At 37.5% G+C, this 27,346-nt stretch overlaps 1 protein-coding gene across 1 annotated transcript in view; it reads right to left on the bottom strand.

Moving 5' to 3' along the window:
* LOC110959468 (carcinoembryonic antigen-related cell adhesion molecule 5-like) overlaps positions 1-17,521 on the bottom strand; it is a 28,297-nt gene extending 10,776 nt beyond the window's left edge. The window contains exons 1-12 of the mRNA XM_051956393.1: positions 17,476-17,521; positions 16,322-16,431; positions 16,105-16,204; positions 14,935-15,210; positions 13,140-13,418; positions 12,695-12,961; positions 11,717-11,989; positions 11,271-11,525; positions 9,515-9,620; positions 8,256-8,296; positions 8,072-8,141; positions 239-444 (exon numbers count right to left, since the gene is read on the bottom strand). Coding sequence (XP_051812353.1) covers positions 239-444; positions 8,072-8,141; positions 8,256-8,296; positions 9,515-9,620; positions 11,271-11,525; positions 11,717-11,989; positions 12,695-12,961; positions 13,140-13,418; positions 14,935-15,210; positions 16,105-16,204; positions 16,322-16,431; positions 17,476-17,521 — 2,029 coding nt within the window. The remainder of the gene's footprint in view (positions 1-238; positions 445-8,071; positions 8,142-8,255; positions 8,297-9,514; positions 9,621-11,270; positions 11,526-11,716; positions 11,990-12,694; positions 12,962-13,139; positions 13,419-14,934; positions 15,211-16,104; positions 16,205-16,321; positions 16,432-17,475) is intronic.
* Between the last annotated feature and the right edge of the window lie 9,825 nt (positions 17,522-27,346).

The following is a 27,346-nucleotide window of genomic DNA, read 5'->3' as shown; positions in this document are numbered from 1 at the left end:
CAAAAGATTCCCAAACATTTCACAAAGGCAGACAGGTCAGGACAGTATGACTAAGTGAAACCAAATCAAATGAAGCTACACTGTTTTGGTTTTGCACCATTGTCCTTGAATGTCTCCTCATTTAAACAGGTCACATACACATGCTACTGAAATCTTTAGAACCTTAAGAATTAGCTATTATAGACTATCAGTTATTACTCTAAATGTTGATTATCAGGACTCATCTGTTTAGGCTCACCTAGGACAGTGATGGAAGCATTGGCCTTAAGCTGGGGGTCAGTGCTCTGCACCACGTAGACTCCTGAGTCAGCCACGGTGACAGAGCTCAGAGTGAGAGCTCCCGTGAGGACATCGACTGACGCCCTGCCGCTGTGACCAGGGAAAACCGCCTGCTGGTTTCCAAGCCAGGTGAGGATGAATGACTCTCCCACTGCCCAACTGCCACTTTTGAGACCGGCAGAAGGAGACAGAGACAGTGTCAATGTTTGTCCAACTGCAGCAGGGTTGACGGAGGGCTGCACTTCAACAGCACCAGAGGCCAGAAAACCTACAAAACAGAAAAAAACTTACTGTGCTTGACTGAAGAGACTCAATGACACTTCCATTTTTAACCAGCATAGTGAAGATATGATCACAAATTCATTAAACTAACAGGACCTACCTTGTATTAAAGTTAGGAGTGCAATTGCTGGAATTCCATTGCTTTTCTTCTCCATTTTGTTTCAGTGGTCTGACAGTTTCTTTGCTATTTCTCTTCTAATATAGATGTCCATTGTATGTTCAGCCCCCAACCCACAGAAGCAGGCACAGGTCTTATCTGCAGGTGTTTCTCATTGTTTGGTGGTCACTCTTATCCAACTTACAAAAGGCGAATTCATTGTTGTTTGCCATCCTGGGTGAATTTCTGACAACGACAAACAGGCAAAATGACAAATTATAACAGAAGGTATGCAGGGTGTGATTGGGGAGTAGGGGGTTGTGCTTCCTGTTATTTCTTTCATTTATATTTTTTATTTACTTTTTGTCAGAGGGGGGTGAAGGGCTAAAAAGTACATATTTTGTGGTAGGCTAAAGCTGTGTTTTCTACATCAGCGCATTGTCCTGTACACCTACTTTTTCTTATCTATTGAAAGGCAGTAAAGAATGCACAGCAGAGTTTCTTTACTTTCCACCCCTACTTGTGCAAGTTTCGGTGTACACACCTGCCATGTGACACTTTATTGGCTCAGTATCGTTTTTAAAGCTCTCTCTCTCTCTCTCTCTCTCTTTCTCTCTCACTCTCTCTCTCTCTGTGTGTGAAACACTAAGACTTTCTTTTAATACTCCTCACGTTTTCAGCAGTTTTACACTCAAAATGAATAAAACCCACAAACTGCCACTGCTCTATGTGTTGCCTGTAAAGCTGCTCTGCGCACAGAATCTTGGTCACAGCTGACTAGTTTTCATTGAAGAGACAGTAAGCAAAATGTGCAGTATTAGATTTGAAGTCAGCATGTTTTTGGACAAATATATAATTGTGTAATGTTCACAGTTTAATTTCACACCTGTTTAAGACATTTAGAAATGCTCTCTCTTTACCATTACATGTTGAGTAGGCAAACAACTACATTACACAATGCAACTCAGTCAACAATGTGACATTACTGGAGCTGTGGTGGAGCAAAGTTCAGAATCTGAGCACACCTGTCTTGCACCTGACAAACAAAAGAAATGATTAATGTCCAGGTTGTTTGCAGAGCATAAATGTGAGCGTGAATGGCAACGATAAACACCAGACATTCCAGACTTTAAACTTTAGCTTCTAATTACTGGATCAAATGTATTGTCACCAGGTCTCAGTAAGTACGTATCATATATTTCATGTGTATGTGTGTGTGTGTGTGTGTGTGTGTGTGTGTGTGTGTGTGTGTGTGTGTGTGTGTGTGTGTGTGTGTGTGTGTGTGTGTGTGTGTGAGAGAGAGAGAGAGAGAGAGAGAGAGAGAGAGAGAGAGAGAGAGAGAGACAAACATTAAATACCTTATATATATATTGCATAGTATAATTAGTAATGCATTATATGAACCATCACCAAATTTTGAACTATTTTGCAAACTACCTGGTAAGTTACGGTAATCTACAAAATCTACCAAATAAATGTAGGAGACAAAAGCTTTAGCCCTTCCCTCTGAAATGTATTGGAGGTCCAGTGGCATAAAATAGACATACTCAAGTAGACTTAAAGTGTGTATAACACTGCGCAAAAGTAAAAGCATTTAGTTTCATTTCACCACTGATCATAAATCGTCTGGAGAGTAGTCCAGTGTACCTGAGGAGTGAATATGAAATCATCACATAAAGGCTGTGGTTCACATATCGTGCTGTAGGTTGTCTTGTTTTCATGTTTTTAAAGAAAACTTACAAAACTTGGTTTCATTATGTTTCAAATACATGTTTCATGTAAAGTTCTGTTTCACTTTGGAAAGCAAGAAGAAGTAGAAAATGCAGCCTGCTGTTTAATCTCTTCAAAAGTATAACTAGGACATAAGCAAGGATGTGAATGCTTGAGTCGTAAGCAGTGTGATTGTATGTTTCTCTATTTCTATTTATTATTAATGCTTCCAGGTCATATTGTGGCTTGAGGGAAACTTGGTTTAAGCTTCACACTCCAAAACATTAATTAAACTCCTGTGAATTTAATGATAATGACACAGTTGTTTATTGCATTGGTTTGCTTGTAGTGCGATGTTGCTTTAAAACTTTGAGTCCTGCATCTTTGCCATTGCTATTTACATTAGGCACCACATTGTGGTCAGTGCATTGTCTGGTGAGTATGAAAATGATGTGACTCATAAGCTAATTTACATCAGGGACCACAATGTAAATGACAGGATCATGGGCTTCAGTTTATCATTGTAAGATGGTATCATCATTTCTTAAACCAAGCTAAACATACAGTAGGCTACATGCATTCAGTTTCTCTACTTCTTCTGTCACTGTGAACACAGCACCTCCCTTTGGTGAGAAAACAGTAATAGCAACACAAAATGGAACTTACAGTAAAAGTAAAGCAAAACACAGAAAATAAAAGGATAGAACAAGAACAAATATCCCAAACTAATCCAGGATGCATAAATGGTGGTTTTAAAACATTTAGCCCCTGCTGTGGTTTAAGTATGAAGCATTTAGAAATCTAAAAAGCTTCAAAATACTTTTCTGTCATTAATATACATTCAAAATTATGTAATACATATTAACAATGACATTTAAAAAAAAAAAAAGATAAATGGAGAAACAGCACAATATCACGGAAATCACTGTTTTGGTCTAGTTAATTATAGGAGGAACACAGACACTGTGTCCTGTACAGCAGTTAACGGCCTGCTGTTCTTACTTTAATACATTTGTAACAACACCCAACATTTGTAGTTTACAAAACAACAACAGATATGGTAGACATTTACAGCTAGTAAATTAAATAAAAACCAAAGAGAAAGTGTTTTAGTAAGGTAGAAGGCCACCACATGACACCAGCACAGTTTCCGTTCTCTTTGGTTCTACAAGTCTTTAGAACACTATTGAAGCAACAGAACACCATTAATCCAGGAGACGTTCCTTCATTTGGTGTTTTCCTGGTAGTGGAGAGTGTTGTTTACAACATCAGCTCAAAATCTTCCATGGATGTTCAGCTAGGTTCATATCTGGTGACTGCAGAGGCAGTAGCATATGAGTCACGTCATTTTCATATTCAGTGACCTCATGTGCACTATGGATGGAGGCACTGTCATCTTGGAAGAGACTGCTCCCATCAGGATAGAAATGTTCCATCATAGGATGGAGGGAATCGCTCAGAACAACTTTGCTGTGATTTGCAGCAAATATTCATTCTAAATGGACAAGTGGACCCAAACCACATCAAAAAGTAAATAAAACAGAACCACAGGAACCTCTTCACTGAAGGGGTCAAGGGTTCAGGAGGTTCTTTACATGTAGATGCAAATGAACATTGATATGAAGCAGTAAACACGTGGGCTAATGCAAAACCGTGTGAAGCTGCTGCCTTTCCAACAAAGCAGGTAAAGTTTTGAGAAATCTCCAGTATTGAAAGGGTCCACATGAGCTCATTCTCATAGATTGCAAAGAAGGTTCTAAAGGGGAAACCATTACTTTCCACACTCAGGGTGCAACTTGTCAGGCAGGTGAAATAACTCAGTCTGCCAGGAATCTCAGTGTCAGATCTACTGATGTTGACATGAACCACACAAAACAGATTAGAAAGTACCACAGTGAAGAAAAATAAATTATTTTATGTATATTTAGTATGTTCCTTTATGATTAAATTCTTACAGCTGAGTAGATCGTTCAAGCTGGAAACTATTGGTAGAAACCAGCAGCAGTGGGCAGCATTGAGTTAAAATGAAATGTGAGGTTGTTTCGCAGAAGTTAGACTGCATTACATGCAGCACTAGAGGGCGCTATCTCACAGGAATTTGCCAATGCTTGTTGTCCCGTCTTTTTGTTCCTTCTTTTAAAAAAGGAAAGCCTATTTATCAATTAGGATGTACAGTAAAATACCTGAATTGTTTGCTCAATTCAACAGTCTGTCAACAGGCCTTTAGATTGATATTGATAAAATGACAAAACAGCATAGCAGTGTTTAGTGTCGTTTCTTCCGTAACGTTTTCATTTTTACTTCCCCTTTCCTGTGATCATTAAATGTAGACAGTATTTAGCCTCAGAAATATGACTTTTGAGTCCTACTACTAGGAAATAGATGAAGACTGAAGTGAGACTGTGAAACAGTTAAGAATGCCTCATAAACTGTTTTATTCTAGAAACATGATAAAGTTTTATTGCATTAAAAGTCTGTTGTGACTTGTGATGGATCCACCCAGATGTCACACAAAGTCTCACACAGATAAGTCAATACATTTCTGGCAAATTTCTAAGTGTGGCATTTTTTGTGCACGACTTACAATTTAAAAAACAGTAAAAGACTAACAGACTAAAAGTGTATATGTGGAACCTGTTATCTGTTACATACTGGTAGCAGCTGTAAAAGCACAATGGAAAAATAGTCTATAATTTGTGTAATTTATTTCTTTACACACTTCTTTTACAGCACAGTTATTTGAGACATTAGGTTTGCATAACAGCATAATAACACTGTACTTTGAATTTATTGCTGCAATTTAAATGCAGTGTCATTCCTGGAAATTTATTTTTATCACCTGAATTTTCCCACAACTACTTCCTCTTCTTTTCTCCAATTCTATTTTGTTTCAAACAACATGTAAACAAACAACTTTTTCAGTTTGCAAGGCAACTATTCTTTATTTTCCTTTCTGGTAGTATCACTGTTTTAAAGACAAAATGGATGTTGACTATTACTCGAAACATTTTTTAGTGAACTTATAAAATTGTTTATTCATTTCAAAAACATTTCAATGATTACAAATACAATATTTTTTCCATCCTGAAAGTTAATCTTTTTTGCATTCATTATTGAAAATGCACACTGATCAAAACACTTGGTTATGATAGCTAAAAAGAAGTTCTGTTAAGTGATGGAAGAATTGAGGAAAAAACAAAAACTGACAGAAGTTACTGGTAAACAGTTAATGATAAAACATAATTAAGGTGTGGAAAAATTACATTTGTAAAACATTGTTTCATTTCAATGCAGGTGAAATCCAGTGTATAATAAGTAACTAAGAGGGGAGGGGAGATCTGGACAAACACTTGTTTCATTTGTGCTGATCTCAAGTTATTGAGTCATACAAAGCACGAAGCACAACCAAAATAAAACTTGTGTTTACAGTGTGACCACAATCCACACAGAATACTTTATTAACAACAGATTAGTGTGTTCTGGCTCAACAGTTTAACAAAGAGGACAGGCATTGATCTACAGCATAATGTGAAACCTGGCTTTCTTTTTGAAAACTGATGTTTGTTATGGTACCTGATATGTACAATCAAAAAGGCATTAACAGCATTTCTCAATGATACATTTGTAGTTTAGGTGATAACAGAATTAAGTCATATAACATCTGGATACAACATTGTCTGCTTGCAAAATAGCTATTTTAAAACTGATCTGAGGTATACCAAGCAAAAAGCTTTACTCCATTTATTAAATTAAATTTAACATTTAACCAGAACATAAATACATCTTGGTATTTACACTTTGCTTGGCTTTGGTAAATCACTTCTGCTACTTTGCTTCATTTTACAATACTGAACGTTTCAGCTCCCCCTTAAAATCTGAAAATCAAATCAGAATTATTGTTGATAGATGATCCGTTCAAGTAAGATTTTCTGGGTTGTGGTTTGTCAACAGTTTACAATTTACTCAGTGTTATTAGGACAATGCATTTTGAAAAGTCCATAGTGACACTCTAATATCATGCTGAACTTCTCTTCAAACAGTCTACAGTCTACTGTATTGTTTTTTAACAAACAAAACCCTTTTTATGAAGTGGCACAGGAAACCTATTGTATCTAATGCACTGATGTGTGACACGGGGTTTAATACAGTATAACTGGCAAAAACAGTCATAAAAACTAATAAATTACAAAAGGTCTGTACAGGTGACAACTCACACTTGACAATGATATGTATTAATTAGACATGATGTGTACAATCAGCGTGTGTGGCAATATAAACTGGCATTCCTTTTCTAATCACAGTATTGAAATGTTCTGACAGATAAAACATTTTATTTTATCACCAAAACAACTTCTGATTGTATTTACTGCAAACTTGCTCAGAACTCGGCTCCAGTTTCCGCATCTCTGCTAGATGGACTTAGGACTTAGGGCATTTATTGCACTTAAAGATATCCATCAGATAACCACTGGACTGTGTCTGATTGTTCAAATCCTTTTAACATTGGCAGTGAGCTATTGTCTTGTCTGCGGTTCAAGTAGAACTGTCAAAAAATGTCTTGTTATTGCTGATTATTAATATGCCGGCATTACAAGTGATTGTGACAGCAGATCTTTTCTCTTTGGGTTAATACAGCTAACTTCAACAGAAAGCTTTTGACCACTGCAAATCCTCGAAGTTCACTGTAGAAGTGAGAATTTAAAAGGCTTACAGAGTATCCAGGAGTATTCATGTCCTGATCCTTATGAATATCATCACATACTGTATATCATACATTCTATATCATATTGGTATAACTGCGATTTTTGACAAATGTATATGTTGGAAGATTTTAAATAAATATTAAAATTAATCCCTAACTTATAAACTACAGTCTGGAATCTCCACTGAAATCACACAGTCAACATGTGGAGTCAAACATCAGTGAAAGATTTTGTACTCCTCTATGTTCCTTACAAGCAAGCTCAAAAATGCTGAAAAAAAACCTTCAGACAATAGTATTACCGAAGGATATCTGTATTGTGTTTACACATACAATGCTGAACAAAAGTACAGGGAAGCTATTACATGTAATTCAGTAAAATAATTGAGGAAACTATGGGCCTCCTGACCTCTGTCATGGCGACAGCTGCCAGAACTGGTTGATTATTAACCATGTTAAAGTGCTTTGAGGAGATAAACTGAAGCCCAAGTTAGTCTGCCATAAAGAAACTGAGGGGGGAAGTGCATGTTTCTTTATGTCAAATTCAATCAGTTTTAACAGATCTAAGCTTTACTTTGTACACCATTAGTACCAGCCTGAGGAGCTTGTCTCTTCACTCGCTGCATGTGGGCGTCATAGTTAGGAGGAGAAGCTGCTGCAGGAGGACGGTTGTTCACTCGGACTTGAGCATAATCTGAGGAGGTGTTCTGTGACCCCACTCGGACTTCCCCACCATTTTTGTTCCTCAAAAAACGGACGTCTGCATAGTTCACCTCCTAGACAAGAAAAGAGAGGATAATATTATTTAAAAATTTCTATGAAAATGTTAAGTGATCTTGTCAAAGCTTTTAGAAATTCTATGAAATATACATTTCAGTCATACCACATTTTCTCATATACACTTTTTTTTTTATTTATTCAGAATCATTCATTTAAAGAGTATGCCAAGTAAACAGTTAATGAATAGAAACCATGATTTCACTATAAAGCATTTTGGTTACTTTAATGCATGTAAAGGCACTGATAACTTTACCTCACTTGAGTATCCTGTGTTGTCTTTGCCTCGGTCTCCTTTAAAACATGGCACATAAACAATGTTTAATAAACTGAATTAAGTTAAAGTAGTAAATAATAATGTGTAAATTACCCAACAAATATTCAACACATACACACGTATGCACTTACCTCTGGAAGTGTTTCTTCTAGAGGATGTTTTTGGATGTTTTCTGTTCAGAGAGACAATAAGTTATTATGATACAAATATCAGCAGTATTCTCTGAGTAGTTACTAGTGTATTTGTTCAGTGTAACTGCTTTTTATAATTTCACCTCTGGCTCCACAAAAACATAGAAAACAAATGATATGATCAGTGACCTCATGTGCACTATGCATGTGCACAATGATCACAATGATTCTGTGAGACAAAGATTTTTTGTATTTTAGGAAACAACTGACAAATAATGATGTTTAATTTTATCACCTTAAACAGTTCTGCAAACAGAATTTCAAAATATTGCTCTCAAAGACAAAAAAACAGTTTTAACTCTTGTTGAGTATTATAGTCAGTGAAATATTTTAATCTGACAATCTTAAAAATATTGCAAGTTTTAGTTCCACTGAGAACCAACAGAAATGACTTATAGTTGAAGCTAAAGTTAGGATATATACAGAGAATATATTTTACATTCCCAGACTAGCAAAAGTAGCACACTGTCAGTTTCCCTGTTGATGAATATCAACCTTCTGTTGGTGTGTCAGCCAAGCTCCACCTAAGGCAATATGCTTTCTTAAAGAAGGCCATATCCCCTTTTGCTGGTGTGCTAACGTCAGCCCAGAACTGGACGATGTCAGTTAACTTAAAGAGGCAACTGAAAATACCAGTTCACACTGAGGCCTGACATTGTCCTCATCTCAGAGGCCACAAAGCAGCTAATTATGCTGGAGCTGACTGTGCCTTAGGAGGAGAGAATGGAAGAAGCTCATGAGCTGAAGAGGGCAAAATATCAAGAGCTGGTGGAGGGCTGCTGGACCAACGAGTGGTGACCAGAGGCATGCCAATGGAGCTGGGCAGCAGGGAATTTGTAGGCCATTCCCTATACAAGGTCTACTGGAGCAAGTAGGAGGACAGCCATCGGTAAAAACATAGATGCTGCAGAGAGACCATTTAGCTGGCTCTGGCTAAAAAGGGGGGAGCAGTTGGGACAGCAAAATGCCACTTGGACACAGGCTGAGGCTTGAGCAACCTCAGTCGGGTCACCTGGACGAGGGTGACACCCAGTGACACCAGGAAACAACACTGATGATGTGTCCAAGTGTGTGTGCATCAAGGGATGCTTTCAAAAAACTACACCTGCATGCTCAAAATACGTTTTAACACAATGTTGTAATCATTAATAATTTTAAAAAGGTTTCCTGGTTATGTTCCAATGATACTTTCCACTTACTTTTTTCGATATACGTAGAACCCTACACCAACAGCTCCAGCAATGAGGACACAACATGCAATTACTATTCCAGCGATGCAGCCAGCAGAGCAACCTGATGATTGTTCTGGGAAAATATAAAACAACAACAACAAGTCATTACTCTCTTTTTTTAACAGAAGCTTTCGTCATCTCAAAAATATCTAAGATTTTATCCCTTCGTCTGATTTCCATAGTTAGTCAGATTCCACTACCTGTTTGGTTAGTATGAAGACTGAAGGAAGGAAATCTGCAATGGCAATACTTGTGTTTGGAAGAGTGGTGGATGTGCTGTGTGGCTTGAGCAAACATCTTTCTACAGATCAATATTTTGCTAAAGCTCAATGAAATGGAGTGTTCAATTTCAAACAATTGTTGTCTCATCAGCTTAAAATAAATGCCCCACGTGTACATGGAAGAAAAAGGATCTATGAGAAAAACATAAGGAAGCCTAGTACTACTCAGTATACCCCAAGTATAATAACAGAAGAATATTTACACAATATACATGTGACATGCCCAAAAATAGAGCGACCATTTTTGTGTTTATTTGAGAATTTAACACCTCAGAAATAATTTTTCTGTTTCAAGGTTTAATATTACCCTTAAAGAATAAATGACATCAATGTCAGGTTATATCATGTAACTATAATGATGGTCAAGCGTGATAAAAATGCGCAGCATTGGGGCGGAACGTTCGTCATGGAAGCAGGGGCGTCCGGGTGGTCTCAGGTGGGGACTTCTGCCCATGCCTCAGACGCCATAGATATATACAAACGCATATATCTATGTCAGACGCAACCTGGAGAAAGAACTGACCGCTCTGTATCTTCGTTGCTGCGGCATTTTATCATATGTTTCAGGTTAGTAGACGCCAGAAACGAACTAGCTGTAATCTTTGTAAGTTTTACCGTAAAGGCGATCGTTATGAGGCGTTTCGGTTTTAGTTTGGACACTATTGTTCACTTTGAAATTACTTTTAAATAGTGCCGATCTCCGTAGCAGCAGAGCGCGCATGCTACATCGTGGGTGTGTTTTCTTTGTCAGCGGGCCGCTCATGTCTATGTTTTGTGCATATTTATACTGCGAACGGGCTCTCACACATGTAGTGGCTTACAGTTAAGTAATAATTTCAGAAGTGTGTTATGTGTAAGCATGAAACAAACATGGAGAAACTGTTAAAGAAAAGCTAATGTAAAAGTTCAATAGTTAAATGTTTCCTGTAAGACTCAGGTATAGCAGAATGCTTTGATGTTTAGAAAATATTATACTTCTCTGTCAGCCAAAAGTTTATTTTATTAAGTGTAAATGTCCATGGTTATGGCAAATGAGATGTTGCTGTGTTGACTACAGTTGGAAACTGTTATAATTTGCTCCATGTGAATGTGGTAGCTCTGATGCACTGATGTGGAAGTGATGGTTTGCACTGCTGAGTTGTCCTAATGTGAATGCACTTGTTGAGATGAAATTGACTTGTTCCTGGACATTTATAGCACTTACATACAGTTGATGAGGACTGGTGCGTGGACTGACAGTGAAATGTTTTTAAATGTTTGAATGAATGTTTTGTGAAACTGAATAAGAGACGCAACCTGGAGAAAGAACTGACCGCTCTGTATCTTCATTGCTGCGGCATTTTATCATATGTTTCAGAGGTACTTTGTTGCTGTGGTGCCATCCTGGGACCCGTAACATACACAAGTATTGACAGTATCTGCAATCAACCAGATCTAGATACCTGACACAGACAATCCGTGCACTGCCGATGATGATCCCCCAGTTATACTATTCTTTGCTTCACAGGTGTAGTTGCCACTGTCAGAGAAGTCAACCATTTCTTTTACAAATTTAGTAGAGTTGTTCAGTATTGTTGCTCCACTGAATTTCCAGGTGTAACTGGCAGATGGTATGGAGTCAGCAGAACAGATCAATTCTAAGGTGCTTTTCACATTTAGCACACTTGGACCTGTGATTTGAACGTTCTCTGGTCCATCTGAAAAACATAAATTTGTAAAAATATCTTACAGCAACACGAACAACCTTATTTTACTCAGTACACTGACTAGACAACAGTTACTGATAAAGAATAACATCTTAGATAAATAGCTTTAATTCTAAAATTCAGTGTTAATAATTCAGTAATACATTGTCACTTGTGGTTTAACTGAACAGCTTGTTACTTACAGTTAACAACCAAGTCGTATTTAGCTCCATCACTGCTGACAGGGTTGCTGATATTACAGAAATATTCTCCGTTGTCGTTTCTATTTGCCGGGTTAAAAGACAACAATCTGTTATTGTCTGAAAGTATCATGTTGTCAGTCAGGATCAGATCTGAGCCATTCTTCTTCCACATCCTGGTCCAAATGGAACCAGAGGCCTCACAGGTTAAATTGACAGAGGTCCTCTCAACGATCAGAGTTACTGATGGTTTGACAGAAGCACCTGATATTTTCTCTGTGAGGTAAAAAATAAAAGATTCTGTATGAAAAACATGACAATTGGAACAAAAGTAACTGCAGAACTGACGGGAAATAATAAGAACAAAGAAAACCTAAGAATAGTGTGTAGGTAAACATGACATTAATATACAGTACAATCATTGTTTATGCTGGGAGATTAGTTAGCCTAAATGAGCCTATTTATGTTACACATCCAGTACACACTGTACTGAGGAATATTTCCAACATACACTGTCATTTTTGCTCTGTTTTGGTCTCCACCAATTTTTGTGAACCACATCTGACTCTTTTGTCGCTAAATGTTCCCCTACATTCATTAGCTCGTGGCAGATATTTGGAGCTGGGCAGGTAGCGTACAGGTGATTGTTAGCTGACAGGTAACTACCGTGGTCAAAATTACACATTTAGATCATTGATCGTGAACAAAAAGAGTCCATTTGTGAACTGAAAAACAAAATGTTTGATTTTTTTCATTTGGTTCTTTTACTACAATTACGTTTTAACAGCTGGTGACACTAATCTGAGAAAGAAAAACATGAGTATAGATCACAAACACATACACAAGTAACACACCACTCATTATACATCAATACTCTATCTGTTACACCTTTTCTCAGAGTTCTGTTCTGAACATATTTGAAACAGTAAAATAAATAATACTGAATGTCACTGCCATGAAATCTCCTTTATTGTAACTCACCCAGTACAGTTACAGCTGAAGGCTGAGATGTTTGATATCTCAGTGTTTTGCTGTTAAATGCCTGACAGCTGTAGTTTCCACTCTGACTCAGTTGAATGTTGGTGAGTGTGAGCTCTGGCCCAGTATCAGTGAGCAGGTTTCCATTCAGAAACCACTTAAACAGGGCAGCAGGTCTGGAGACAGCTGAGCAGGACAGGCTGATGTTTGACCCTTCCTCAATCAGTTCTTGTGATGATGACAGCATCAGTTTAATGTTTTCAGGACCATCTGCAATGCCATGGTATATGCAGAGGACAACAGTAATGTTAGCAGCTGCATGACTTGCAGCTTTGTTTAGTGTGAAGACTCACTACAGCATAAAGCTGAAAAGCTCAAAGCTGAAGCTTTGAGGATGCATGTATATCATGGGAGATAAAGATGATGCTCATTTGGGTTTGAAACTCACAGCTGATGGAGAGGTTAATGGGACTGCTGGTGCCATTACTGACAGGGTTAGACACCTGACACATAAATGGTCCCTGGTCATAGCGGGTCACATTGACTATAGTCAGAGTGGAGTTTCCATCGGTGAGCTGAACTCTGTCATTTTCTGTAACCTTTGAACTTCCATTGAGCCAGAGGAAAGACAGCAAGGTTCCAGAGGAGGTACAGGAGAGACTGACAGAGCTGTTGAACTCAACCAGGTCTGTGCTGTCTGAAGTCACCACAATGTTGGTAACATGTGCTGTGGGTGAAAAACATTGTTTGTTTGTTTGTTTTTAACTTGCTGCCAACAAAAGAAATGGAATAATGGTCAATATTTGGGGGGGATTGTGGACGCTAGGAATCAAGCCCATTTTAATTATACAATAATGAGTAACTTTAGCTCCACTTTCAAAGGTTGTATTTTAGCTGGACATAAACACATGTATTTATTTGTGGATTTGAGACTTTGTTGTCTGAAAACAGAGACAGTTTTGATCCAGTAAATGATACAGCAACAAAACAAAACAGAAGACTGTGGGATAGACAGTCATTGGTTGTTAGGGGCATCACTGAGTTATTAGAATCTATGAATAGTTTTTCCTTTATGGTCTGTCTGTTTATAGAAAGACAATACATGCATTTCTGTAGCCACCTGGCCCACAGCGTACATTTTTAAAAATATTGTAGTTCCCAATTTTATTTTCAGTATTGATCATGCCGTGCAGTTGTTTTTTTAGTACTTTATATCGTAAAAGGACTTTCATACAAAGTTGCAGCCTGATATTGTGACTGAACGGCAACTTAGCTTTTTTCTAAGCTTTTTTAATAAATTTAAAAAAAAAAAAAAGATTTTCACAGCAAAGTTGTGATTCACAATTTGTACATCAGCTTATTAGCCCAATTTTACATGGACACTTAAGAAATGTATTTTATATATCCTCAAAAAGTTTCTTTTTTGTTGTTTGTTTGTCTGTGACACTCTTTGGTGACCTCTGAGCAAAAATGACAGATGTATGTATTTTCCAAAAATCTATTGCAATCTTTTTTATACTTCAGAACTAAATGGTGTTTTTTGCATAAGTATCATAAATACAAGCCTAAATCAGATCTCTTTAACCATACCATTTTTTAACATGCGAAACTTTGGTCACACTTACCCAGTACAGATATAGCTCGAGGCTCAGATGTTTCATTTCTCATGGTTTTGTCATTGAAGGTCTGACAGCTGTAGTTTCCAGCATTGTTCATCTGAATGTTTGTCAGGATGAGCTCTGGTTCTGTGTGAAGCAGACTTTCTCCATTTAGAAACCACAGAAACTGGGCAGGAGGTCCAGACTCAGCGGAGCAGATCAATGTGACATTTGACCCTTCTGCAAAGTATTCTTCTGATGGTGTTAGGAGTAAGTTTGTATTTTCTGGGCCAACTGAACATGGAGGAAATGCAAGAAGAAGCAAAGTTATTAACTTGAAAAGATAAATTGCATATGACATACAGCTTGACTCACTGTGAAGTCTCATGATGAAACTGTTTGGTAAACACGACTATATTACTGTGCAGCAAGTCTACAAAAACTACAATGTAATATAATTAAAAAAAAAACAAAAGCGAAGCAGCATCTGATTTGGATGATGTAGTTTCTGATGGTGTGGAACTGAATCCCAATAGGTAGAAAAGCATGTTTTTAAAGTTTTCTCTAACCTCTGTGAATAATCTAAACTACCTCTGAAGTTTGTGTGCAGATGTCAGATACTGAACAGAAAGATTAAAAACTCACAGCTGACCATGATGTTTACAGGATCACTGGTGCCGTTACTGACAGGATTGAACACATGACACCTGAATGGTTGCTGGTCATAGCGAGTCACGTTGACTATTGTCAAAGTGGAGCCTCCATCAGTGAGATGAACTCTGTCACTGGCTGTAACCTCAGAGGTGTCGTTCAGCCAGAGGAAAGAAATGGAGGATCCAAAGGAGGAGCAGGACAGATTAACAGAAGTGAATTCAAACACGTCTGCACTTTCGGGAAGTACTGATACATTGGAGACTGGCTCTGTGGATGTAAGAAATAACATGGTTTTACATTTTCCATCATCTAACAAACAGGCAGAAAAACATTACAATGATCAGAAAGGAATTCTACCTCAAAAAGCTAAATGTTTGTATGAACCTACTTATTGTTTAATGATGCATAGACCAAATAAAATAACAGCAGATAAAATCCTAAAAACAGCTATTGTACAACAGTGGTCAACAATATTTATCTTTAAATTACTGCCCAACCATCATGTATCTACTCTCCAATTTCCACTTGATGTGACTCAATAAGGCTGATGTAAAATAAACTTTAAATTTACTTTCAGTTGTTTTCACACCATATTTGAGAAGCAATAATTGAACTATATGGAGTTCTCAGTCTCTTCTCTATGGTGGTGGTCAGTACCACTACAAAATGTTTCGTGAAATAGTTTTCAAACGCCTTTCTCACACAATCTTGCAATCAGCAAACTGGAACAAGTCTATGAAGATTGGATGACTGTTGCATTGAATTGCATTATTACAGGTTCAACTAATAACAGAAATAAAATGACAGATCTATGACATGTATTTTTACGCTTTGTTGATAGAACTGTAGCACACAAAGAAGTCACATTAGGAGAAATAAATATATGTTACAAAGGTATCGTCGGTCAAGTTAAATTATTTATGCTTCAGTCATGATAAAGAATTAAGATGTTTTATTTCTGAGGCTGGATAACTGCACCCATAATTTACACAATATAATTTTGTAAAGAATAGTCGATAAAGTCCCCAATAAACATTATTATAATATGCGTATAGATTATGTAATATTATGCTTCGATTTTAGATTTTTGAAAATGGATGATTTATTATTTTTGAAGAGATACAAGTAATTATTTGTAGGTGGATCTCAGCACTTGCTCACCATATATGTTCAGTGTGGTGCGTCCTGATAAAGCGTCTCCAGTAAATGGTATAATGTTAACGTCGTACTCTCCACTGTCAGCATCAGTCAGGTTCCTGAGCTCCAGAGATCCAGTAGATGGGAATAGGGTTATCCTGCCTTCATACTCTGGTGAAGTTGTGTTTCCCCCAGCATGTGAGGTTATTATATTATTATTTAAACCAAAAGACCAGCTCACAGACACAAATGGTGTTTCTGTTGGAGTCAGTGATGTAGAGAACAGGAACGTCCCGTTAACAGCTGCATTCAGAGGACCATCTGGCAACACACCAGCACCCTCAGTGAGACCTGAAAGAGACAAATAAAAAATCACCCACATATAAAACAAAGACCAAAGGTTGAGCATTACTGTTTACTACCATGCACCTGAAGAAGGTATTTTCAGTTATTGTATCCAGGCTCTGAAACATTTTCATGTTCCACATTAAATTCTGTCTCAATAAAGGTCTGACTTTGTCAATATGCCTGTATCTCCTCTTGTGGCTTTCTTTTGATCAAACTGATTTTTTGTCATTTTGGTTGGATTCCTGATTTTACTGACTTTTGTGAGTTTTGCTATTAGAATTCTGCCTCTTCTTTAATGGAGCCACATGTTTTATCTTAGCTATCCTGTTCATATGACTGTCTTCAGGGTGTTAACTTTAATCTTTTTTTTAATCAGGTCAAATTTTATTTTATATAATTTTGTTCGGTTGTTGTAACTGTAATATTTAAATTACTATAACAAATTCATATCATAAAAGGCATCATCTGCAATCTCCAGCTGAGATTTGTGTTTCACTCATCAATTTGAAATTAACTGACAATAATAAAACTGAAGAAAAAACATGTCTGTATTTGTTATGGAGGCTACCAGTGCAGTTAAAGAACAAGGTCAACATTTGACTATGACGTTAAAGAATAATTAAATTTGTACCAATTAAAATTACTTTCAGGGCTCTTTTTCCTTCTGATTTTACATCTTGTTTTCCTGTAGTTGTTTCCAAGTAGATATCTGACTTCATTGCCCTCGATAAAAGTCTACATAAGCATACCTCTTGTGTACATGTTATACTGATATTCAAATTTATTTTATTATTATTTTTAATTACATTGTTCTTAAAGGGTGGTCTAACTCCTGTCAAAATAACTGCTGTCATGTGTTTTCCAGTGTTTAGTGGTTCCAACATTTACATCTAATTACTGCTGATAAAACACACCAAATGTGCTCTTCATGCTTTTGTGACTCTTCAGTTTTGCTGCTCTTCATAATTAAACTAAAGTCTGACAAACAAACTAATAACAATATGCACTACAAGTCTTATTGAACACTCTTAAATGTGAAACTCTTACCTGTAAAAGCCACGAAGACGATGAAAAGTAGTGGTAACTGAGCCATTGCTCAACCTCTCTGAAGGGTGTAGATGAGGACAATGAAACCTTTGAATCTCCTGTTAACCTGGTGACTGATTATGTTGAGTGAATCTCTGCCTACGTTTGGTGTTAAGAAGTGACTAAGTCCTGAGAGCAGCCTGATGCCTGATCACCTGAGGTCAGGAAGTGCAGGACGCCTCCCTCCTGTGGCAAAAACAAGTTTGTGCAAGCAACCCAGAAGAAGGTACAAATTTAACAGGTCAGTAGAAAACAAAGCAGCATACAATCAGAAATGTATGTCAAAGGATTCATTTATTCTGAAAATGTCTTGATGTTTAACATCAAGAAAATGATGAGTGAATGGGTGCAGGTTTGAATGAGTGTATAAAAAAATGTTGACTTTATTTATTTTTGCACTAGATGCGCTTGTACTCGATTTAAAGTTTATAATTCTATATTTTATTGCCCAGATGTTGATGATTTAATAACATACAAGCTTTTGGGACAGAAGAGGACTGACTCTGAAATTTCCAAAAACAAGAGGACAGGAGACAAATGTTCTGTAAATATATTTCATACAGTGCCATCATGACATTAGAGAATGGAATTTTAACAACATGTTAGTAATGATTAACAAGATCAGGTAATTTCAAGTTGCATGTCAACTTCCTTATACCTCTGGATTTTAGAACAGACATTCATAGAGTGAAATCAGTAAAGGGAAAGTCAGGGAGTCAAAGACAAACCACTTTTTGTTTCTTGGACTCTGTGATATTTTCGTTTAAATGGAAAAGGTTGTGATCAGCATCATTATTCTCGGATCGATCTCAGGTGAGCGCTTACATCTTGATTCAAGAGATAAAAACATTTTTTCACTAGTTTCTAAAAACCAAACAAAAAAATTAAAATGTTAATATACATAATTTTTGTGAAGTTATTGAGGGAATGTTTATTATGTAAGATTAAATATTTGATCTGTTAATTATTTTAACATAACAAAAAACACTTTAAAGCAATGTTAAAATCAGGAAGTTTATGTTTTTCTTTCCTCTTATCCAGATCTTGGAACTCTTATGTCTGATTAACAATTCTGCTTCTAAAGCAAATATCAAGTATCTTTTGATCTTTCTGAGTCATTAGGCTTTACAAATACCTATCTATGATTTTCTGTGCTCAGAGTGTCTCAGGATTGTTGTAAAGTCTGAAGTGTGAAGAGAATAAATGAGAACAACAAACTGTAGGTACATGTTTCATAGTAACGCACACTGAAAACTGAAAGAACTGACAACACATCTGCATCTTAAAAATTTGAAAAAGATTAAGAGGATTCTGAGTGCAACATATGTGTGTGACCCTTTGACAACCTGATTAAATGACTTGCTAACACCCATTTAAAGTTTATACAGTGGTTTATTGTTTTTGTTGTCAACCGACATCTTCACTTGTCAGTGATAGAAAAGTTGCTACACACAGCAGATGTTTTAGAAAAAATCTTGTGAGTGACCCATATTGTCCTATACTTATTAAATTCCCTCTTAAACCAAAAAGTGTCTCTTTCAGGTCTAACTGAGGGTGCTGGTGTGTTGCCAGATGGTCCTCTGAATGCAGCTGTTGACGGGACGTTCCTGTTCTCTACATCACTGACTCCAACAGAGACACCATTTACATCTGTGAGCTGGTCTTTTGGTTTAAATAATAATATAATATCCTCACATGCTGGCGGAAACACAACTCCACCAGAGTATGAAGACAGGATAACCCTATTCCCATCTACTGGATCTCTGGAGCTCAGGAACCTGACTGATGCTGACAGTGGAGAGTACAACGTTAACATTATACCATTTACTGGAGACGCTTTATCAGGACGCACCACACTGAACATATATGGTGAGCAAGTGTTGAGATCCACCTACAAATAATTCCTTTTGCCTCTTCAAAATTAAAAAAAAACATACTTTTTTGAAAAATTGAAAAATATTAACATAATATTATTTAATATGTCTGAAAAAATGTGTTTCATGTCTGAAATATGGATATTTTCAACTGACTGCCGATGCTGTTATAACATATATTTATTTCTCCTAATATGACTTCTGTATGAGCTACAGTCCTATCAACAACGTGAAAAAATACATGTCATAGATCTGTCATTTTATTACTGTTATTATCTGAACCTGTAATAATGTAATTCAAAGCAACAGTCTTGGAATAAATCCTATGTTGACAGATTAATTCCATTTTTCTGATAATAAGATTGTGTGAGAAATGTGGTTGAAATCTCTTCAAACACCTTCTGAATAGTATTGAACAATGTTTGTTTTCAAGTGAGACCTGACCACCACCATAGAGAAGAGACTGAGAATCTTATAGTTCAATTATTACTTCTTAACTCTGGTGTGAAAACAACTGAAAGTAAATTTAAAGTTTATTTTACATCAGCCTTATTGAGTCACGTCAAGTGAAAATTGGAGAGTAGATACATGATGGTTGGGCAGTAATTTAAAGATAAATATTTTTGACCACTGTTGTACAATAACTGTTTTCAGGATTTTATCTGCTGTTAATTTGTTCTATGCATCATTGCCATTAAACAATAAGTAGGATCATACAAACATTTAGCTTGTTCAGGTGGAATTCCTTTCTGATCATTGTCGTGTTTATCTGTCTGTTTGTTAGATGATGGCAAGTGTAAAATGATATCTTCTTCCATCCACAGTGCCAGTCTCCAATGTAGCAGTGTTTCCCAAAAGTGCAGACGTGGTTGAATTTACTTCTGTTAGTCTGTCCTGCACCTCCTTTGGATCTTCCATTTCTTTCCTCTGGCTGAACGACACCTCTGAGGTTACAGCCAGTGACAGAGTTCATCTCACTGATGGAGGCTCCACTTTGACAATAGTCAATGTGACTCGCTATGACCAGCAACCACTCAGGTGTCATGTGTTCAATCCTGTCAGTAATGGCACCAGTGATCCTGTAAACATCATGGTCAGCTGTGAGTTTTTAATCTCTCTGTTCAGTATCTGACATCTGCATGCAAACTACAGAGTTTAGATTATTCACAGTCAAGTTGTATGTCATATGCAATTTATCTTTTCAAGTTAATAACTTTGCTTCTTCTTGCTGTTTCCTCCATGTTCAGTTGGCCCAGAAAATACAAACTTACTGCTATCACCATCAGAAGAATACTTTGCAGAAGGGTCAAATGTCACATTGTCCTGCTCAGCTGATTCTCAACCTCCTGCCCAGTTTCTGTGGTTTCTAAATGGAGAAAGTCTGCTTCACACAGAACCAGAGCTCATCCTGACAAACATTCAGATGAACAATGCTGGAAACTACAGATGTCAGGCCTTCAATAACAAAACCATGAGAAATGAAACATCTGAGCCTGGAGCTATATCTGTACTGGGTAAGTGTGAGCAAAGTTTTTGCATGATAAAAAAATACATATATTTTTGAAAAATTTAAGTAACATGTTATTTTACATGTTTTACAGATTCTGTATCATGTCTGAAATAAGGATAATTTCAATTGACTGTCAATGCTGTTGTGCCATATATTTATGTGTCCTAAATATTCGGATCCATTCGTCTGGGCTCATCTTTGGCATCTTGTCTTGTGTTTATGCAACGAAGTGAAGCGTGACATCAGAGTCGGCAGCCACCCGGCCATTCGGGTGGTGGTAACAAACACGAACGGATGAGCCGAGACGAGCCGAATACGGCGGTGTCAGGAAATGGGGCGTTTAGAACCCAAGTGCAGACACAACAGACAGGCAACATAAGTTAAAGGAAAAGAGGTTTTATTAAATAAGAATCCAACTACAACAAAACTGAAAACCAGACTGAAATGCCTGAAAGGAAACTAAGCAACAGGGCTGAGGAAAAAAATACTCAAGTGGGAACTGAAGCTGATTGCAAAAACAAACTGAAGACCAACAAAATCACTGAGTCCAGAAGTGTAAATCCACAAGGAGAAAACAAAGCGAGAAATCCAAAAACCGAAGTAATCCACAGAAGGAAAAGCAGGGAACAGAGTCTGGAGCAAAGCAAGTGTCCAACACGATGAGCCAGCAATGACTGAGGGAAAAGGCAGGGCTTAAATAGTAGCAGAGGGGACCAGGTGAAATGAGTTGGCTTGATTGCCTCAGCTGACAATGATCAGGGACCAGGTGCTGCAGACAGGGGGAGACAAAGGGACAAAACAACAAAAGAGAGACAGGGACAGAATCCTCACAGGCAGGATGAACCGAAGTGGGCCGAATGCGAAGGGAAGGCAGTAACGCCGAATATTCGTTCTGCCCGGTAACGTCCGACGGAGGGGGGCGATTATTTGGATACCAAAATTAATATTCGGATACCGCTGTAGCAAACGAATATTCGGATATTCGGGATATTCGGTTCCAGCCTTAAAAAATGCATGTAATAGATTTACCAATTTGTTACTGTTATTAGCTGAGTCAGTCAGTCAGTTGCATCGGACGGAATCGGTGACATGAATAATGTCCTTCCTCCAGCTCCAGCTGTGCAGCATTGCAGTCAAAAGTTCTTTGCCTTCCAGACCACTGTCTTCTTCTAGCACCTTCCCTTATGTTGTGTTAGGCCTGCCAACCCTTCTAACAGTGCCAGGTTTCCATAACAATACTTGATCAGCTGCTTTGTTGTGTCTCACCACTTGCCCAACCAGGGCTAGTCTATGTTGCCTAATGATGGTTGACAAGCTTGGATTTGGGCCACATAGTGACTTGTTGGTGGGGTGTGATTTCCAGGAGATGTATTGTCCCATCAGTTCTTTTTGAGAGTGTCTTGGATAGTGACCAGGAGTCAGATCCACAGAGTAAGATGGATTTCACTGACTCCTTGAATACTTTCATTTTATTTGTTGTTTTAAATGGAGATACTCGTATTTTTGGGAGCAAGTTCAATGCTCCCCAAGTTTTACCAATTTTTGTTCCTGTATCATGTGTTGTGTTGGTGTAGCTTCCAAGACATAGGAAATCATCAACTTTTCAGATTTCGGATCCATCTAGTGCATACAATGTCTCTTCAGATGTTGAGTTAAGGTGCATGAACTTCATCTTTCCAGCATTCAGGAAGAGTCCAGTCAGTCTCGTCTCTCACTCTACCCGACGCAGAAGGTCTTCTGCTCCACTGAGAGTGTTTTCCAGTAGGGCAATGTCATCTGCGAATGCAAGTTCTGAGAGGATTTCTTCTATTTTGACAACACTTTAGAGTCAGGCCATCAGAGAACAAGATTGCATTCCTCAGTGCATAGTCTAAGCAGATGATAAAGAGGAAAGCTGCTATAGGGTCTCCTTGGAGTACTCTGGTGTCTATGGAGAAGAGATCTGTGTTGCCCTGAGGAGTCTTGACTACAGCAGAAGTGTTGACATACATAGTTTTTATTGCTTAAACAATAGGAGGAGGGATTCCATATGCCAGTAGAATATTATCTGAACCTGTAATAATGCAATTCAATGCAACAAATCCTACCCTTACATATTTATTTAACTTTTCTGATAGTAAGATTGTGTGACAAACATAATAACATTTAGCTTTTTGAGACAGAATTCCTTTCTTGTCATTGTAATGTTTTTCTGCCTGTTTGTTAGATGCTGGCAAGTGTTAAACCATGTTTTTTTCATCCACAGAGCCAGTCTCCAATGTAGCAGTAAATCCCAAAAGTGCAGACGTGGTTGAATTCACTTCTGTTAGTCTGTCCTGCTCCTCCTTTGGATCCTCCATTTCTTTCCTCTGGCTGAACGACACCTCTGAGGTTACAGCCAGTGACAGAGTTCATCTCACTGATAGAGGCTCCACTTTGACAATAGTCAACGTGACTCGATATGACCAGCAACCATTCAGGTGTCGTGTGTTAAATCCTGTCAGTAATGGCGCCAGTGAGCCTGTAAACATCATGGTCAGCTGTGAGTTTTTAATCTTTCTGTTCAGTATCTGACATCTGCATGCAAACTTCAGAGATAGTTTAGATTATTCACAGAGGTTAGAGAAAACTTTACAAAACATGTTTTTCTACCTATTGGGATTCAGTTCCACACCATCAGATGCTGCTCAGTCTTTGTTTTTAAAATGATATTACATTGTAGGTTTTTGTAGACTTGTTGCACAGTAATGTAGTCGTATATACCAAGCAGTTTCAACATGAGACTCCACAGTGAAGTCCAAGCTGTATGTCATATGCAATTTATCTTTTCAAGTTAATAACTTTGCTTTATTTTGCTGTTTCCTCCATGTTCAGTTGGCCCAGAAAACACAAACATACTGCTAACACCATCAGAAGAATACTTTGCAGAAGGGTCAGACGTCAGATTGTTCTGCTCAGCTGAGTCTAGACCTCCTGCCCAGTTTCTGTGGTTTCTAAATGGAGAAAGTCTGCCTCACCCAGAGCCAGAGCTCATCTTGACAAACATTCAGATGAGCAATGCTGGAAACTACAGCTGTCAGACCTTCAATAATAAAACCATGAGAAATGAAACATCTGAGCCTAAAGCTATATCTGTACTGGGTAAGTGTGAACAAAGTTTTAAAAAAACATGATTTATTCTTATATTTATAATACTTAGCAAATGAAAAAAAAAAAATTTTTATTTAAAAAATTGCAATAAGCATTTGTGGAAAATTGCCTTAATTGGCAAAAGATACGTCTGATGTCGATGTTCACCGAGCTCACCAAGGCCTCTCACCAAAGAAAAAATAAAAATACAAGAAAAAGGGTTGAGGACATAAAAAGGGCCTTTCTAAAGTGTCCATGAAATTTGGGGACAATCAGTTGATGCATACATTGTAAACAATATTATCTTTATTGTGTAAATCACTATTTCAATTCATTAAAAAAGCAAAACATTAACATCAATTCAATACGTGTCTGGTCCAAGATATGGATATGACCACCTGCATCTCATACTGCATGCAGTGATTGGTCACAAAGTTGCCATCACAATTTGAACTAAGATTAATTTTACAGTAAAAAGCATAAAAAAACAACTGCATGATCATTACTAAATGCAAATTTGGGAATCACAACATAATGTATGTTGTGGGCCAGACAGCTGCAGTAATGCATGTATTGTCTTCCTGTAAACAGACACATCATAACGGGAAAATTATTCATGGATTCTAATTACTCTGTCATGCCCCTAACAATTAATGATTATCCCACACAAATACTGAAAAGTATTTTTTTTCTTATGTTGGCAGCAAGTAAAAAAAACACAATGTTTGTTACTTACAACATGTAACCAACATTGTGGTGACTCGAGGAGACCTGGTTGAGTTCAACAGTGGGACACAAAGGAGATAAATTCTGTTTTTTTTTAAAAATTCTTTCTGTCAGTCTCTTCTGTACCTCCTCTGGAACCTTGCTATCTTTCCTCTGACTGAACGAAAATGAAAATATTCCAGAAAATGACTGAGTTCAGATCAATGATGGAGGCTCCACTCTGACTATAGACAATGTGACCCGCTATGACCAGGGACCATTTACAGGTCAGGTGTTTAACCCTGTCAGTAGTGATATCAGCAGTCCAATTAACCTCTCCATCAGGGGTGAGTTTCAAACCTAAATGAGCATCATCTTTATCTCCCATGATATTCATGCACCCTTAAAGCTTCAGTTTTGAGCTTTGACATTCATGTTATAGTGAGTCTTCATACTAAGCAAAGCATGTCATGTCGGTGTTAGCGTTACTTTTTGCCTCGACACATACCATGACATTACACATGGATGCAGTCAATTGAGTCAGGAACAGCTGCCATCTTGGCCATCAGCTCACACCGTACTCGTTAAGATGGAGTTAAGAGGTGTTACGGCCCTCAGTATGGATGCATGATGTGCCACTGAAGTTTTTGTCTGCACTGAAGGATCTCTGCTGATGGTTTCTCATATTACAGTCGCCTACTTATAGAAGATACAAGATTCTCTTTTTAAAAATTGAGCAATAAATATTTTTTGAATTTATATTTTCCCAGAACAATCATCAGTTTGCTCTGCTGGCTGCATCGCTGGAATAGTAATTGCATGTTGTGTCCTCATTGCTGGAGCTGTTGGCGGAGGATTCTACATTTATGTAAAGAAGTAAGTGGGAAATAACTTCAAAATATAACCAAGAAAATGAATAATCAAAGAAATGGAAACAACCTATTTGCAGTGTTAGACAGCAAAGGTTGACATCTCAAAGAAGGACTTGCCAAATGGCTCCTTTGGAAAGTGTGGGAGTGTACAGTACATTCTGTATGGTTTTAATTGTGACTTCACAACCAAATCTAAATCTTATCTGTTTTTTGTCAATGACACTGAAATCTATACAAAATTTTGTTGTTGCCATTTAAAATACAAAACTGATAAATCATATCTAGTGTTACAACTTTGTCATTACAGTAGAGGTATAAAACTGAAAGTAAAATCATTTTGGAGTCAGATTTTAACATTTCATTTCTCATATTTAGGACAAAAAAGAAATCTCAGACACCTGTGACAGGTACGTATTCATACTACCCTGTACTTTGACTGTCATATAAATGCAGTGTCCTGTTAAAAAGCAGTCACCTCCTTTGCAAGTTTTCCCTTTGTGTTTCTTTTCAACACTGAATCATGGTCAGTTTCAATTTGGATTTTTTGATGAGAATATATATTTTTTTTTAAATTCTATAGTTTCATTAGCAGACACTCTTATCCAAAACAGCGTACATCTGAGAGTTGATTCAACTTAAGCAAGGATCTAGTCAGTAGAAAATAACCCGCATGAGTGCAATAAAACAAATTCAAGAGTGATCATAGGACCGTGGAGTCTATAGGCAGTGCAGACTTAGTAGGATGTTTTTTTTTTTAATAAACTGTAAAGTGTAAAGGTGTTCAGTGAAAAGCTGGGTTTTTCATCTTTTAAGGACTGAGATGGACTGCATTTACCAACTAACTTCTATGTTCTAGAGGTTGAAACAGATCAACTTACACTGTGGAAAAGGACACAACTTGTGGGACACAAAGGGGATATATTCTGTATATCTTTTTGAAACTCAAATTGAAACCAGGAAGTGTTCTGTGTAAACAAAGCCTGATTGCAGTTGTACACAGTTTCTCCACATTTAGTATCTGAAGCTTGCAAATCCTTCTCAAGACTCATTGTGTCTTTGTGGCCTCCCTCACTAGCCTCTTTCTGGCATGGTAACCCAGTTTTAGACAATTGTCTGCTTGAAGCAGATTGATGCATGTGCCATACTCCTTCCTTTTCTTAAGGATGGAACTGCACTCTAAGGGATATTCTGTTACGGTTTCACAAGGAGGCTCAGGGAATGAGAGACAATACACTCAAAGACAGTTTACTTACAAAATTTACAAGTGGACAACAAATCTCAATCGAGAACTGCAAATGGAAGTGACGGCTGTAACAAGAGATAACTAGACTGTACCAAGGAACGAAATCCTTGAACGGGCAGGCGGGGAAACTACAAGGTTTTTACAGAAATGGCGTACTGCCAAAACAGAGCATGGCTAAACATGAATAATAAACAAAACTCACTAATGGGCCACCAAAAAGACTACACAACTTTAATGAGAGTAAGAGGGCTAACCCACGGAAGGTGCTACCTAGGCAGGAGAGCTAGAATACAAAAATGTACAGGAAGGTAACTCTACGTTAGGAATTTACGCTATATATACTGTAATGAGAATCCCAGATGCTCCGTTAAACGGGACAGCTAAACTACCCTAGGTCTCCTTGCAAGAAGATACTAATAAAAATGCTAAACCAGAAGTACAGAGTAAACAGGAGCTGTACTAAGCAGCATGACTATACAAAACTCTACAAGGTACGCAGAAGCAGGCACAATAATCCAAA

This window comes from Acanthochromis polyacanthus, chromosome 12 (assembly GCF_021347895.1).
Source record: "Acanthochromis polyacanthus isolate Apoly-LR-REF ecotype Palm Island chromosome 12, KAUST_Apoly_ChrSc, whole genome shotgun sequence".
NCBI lineage: Eukaryota > Metazoa > Chordata > Actinopteri > Pomacentridae > Acanthochromis > Acanthochromis polyacanthus.
The sequence above is the reverse complement of the archived record's forward strand: the minus strand, read 5'-3'. Positions and strand labels throughout refer to the sequence as shown.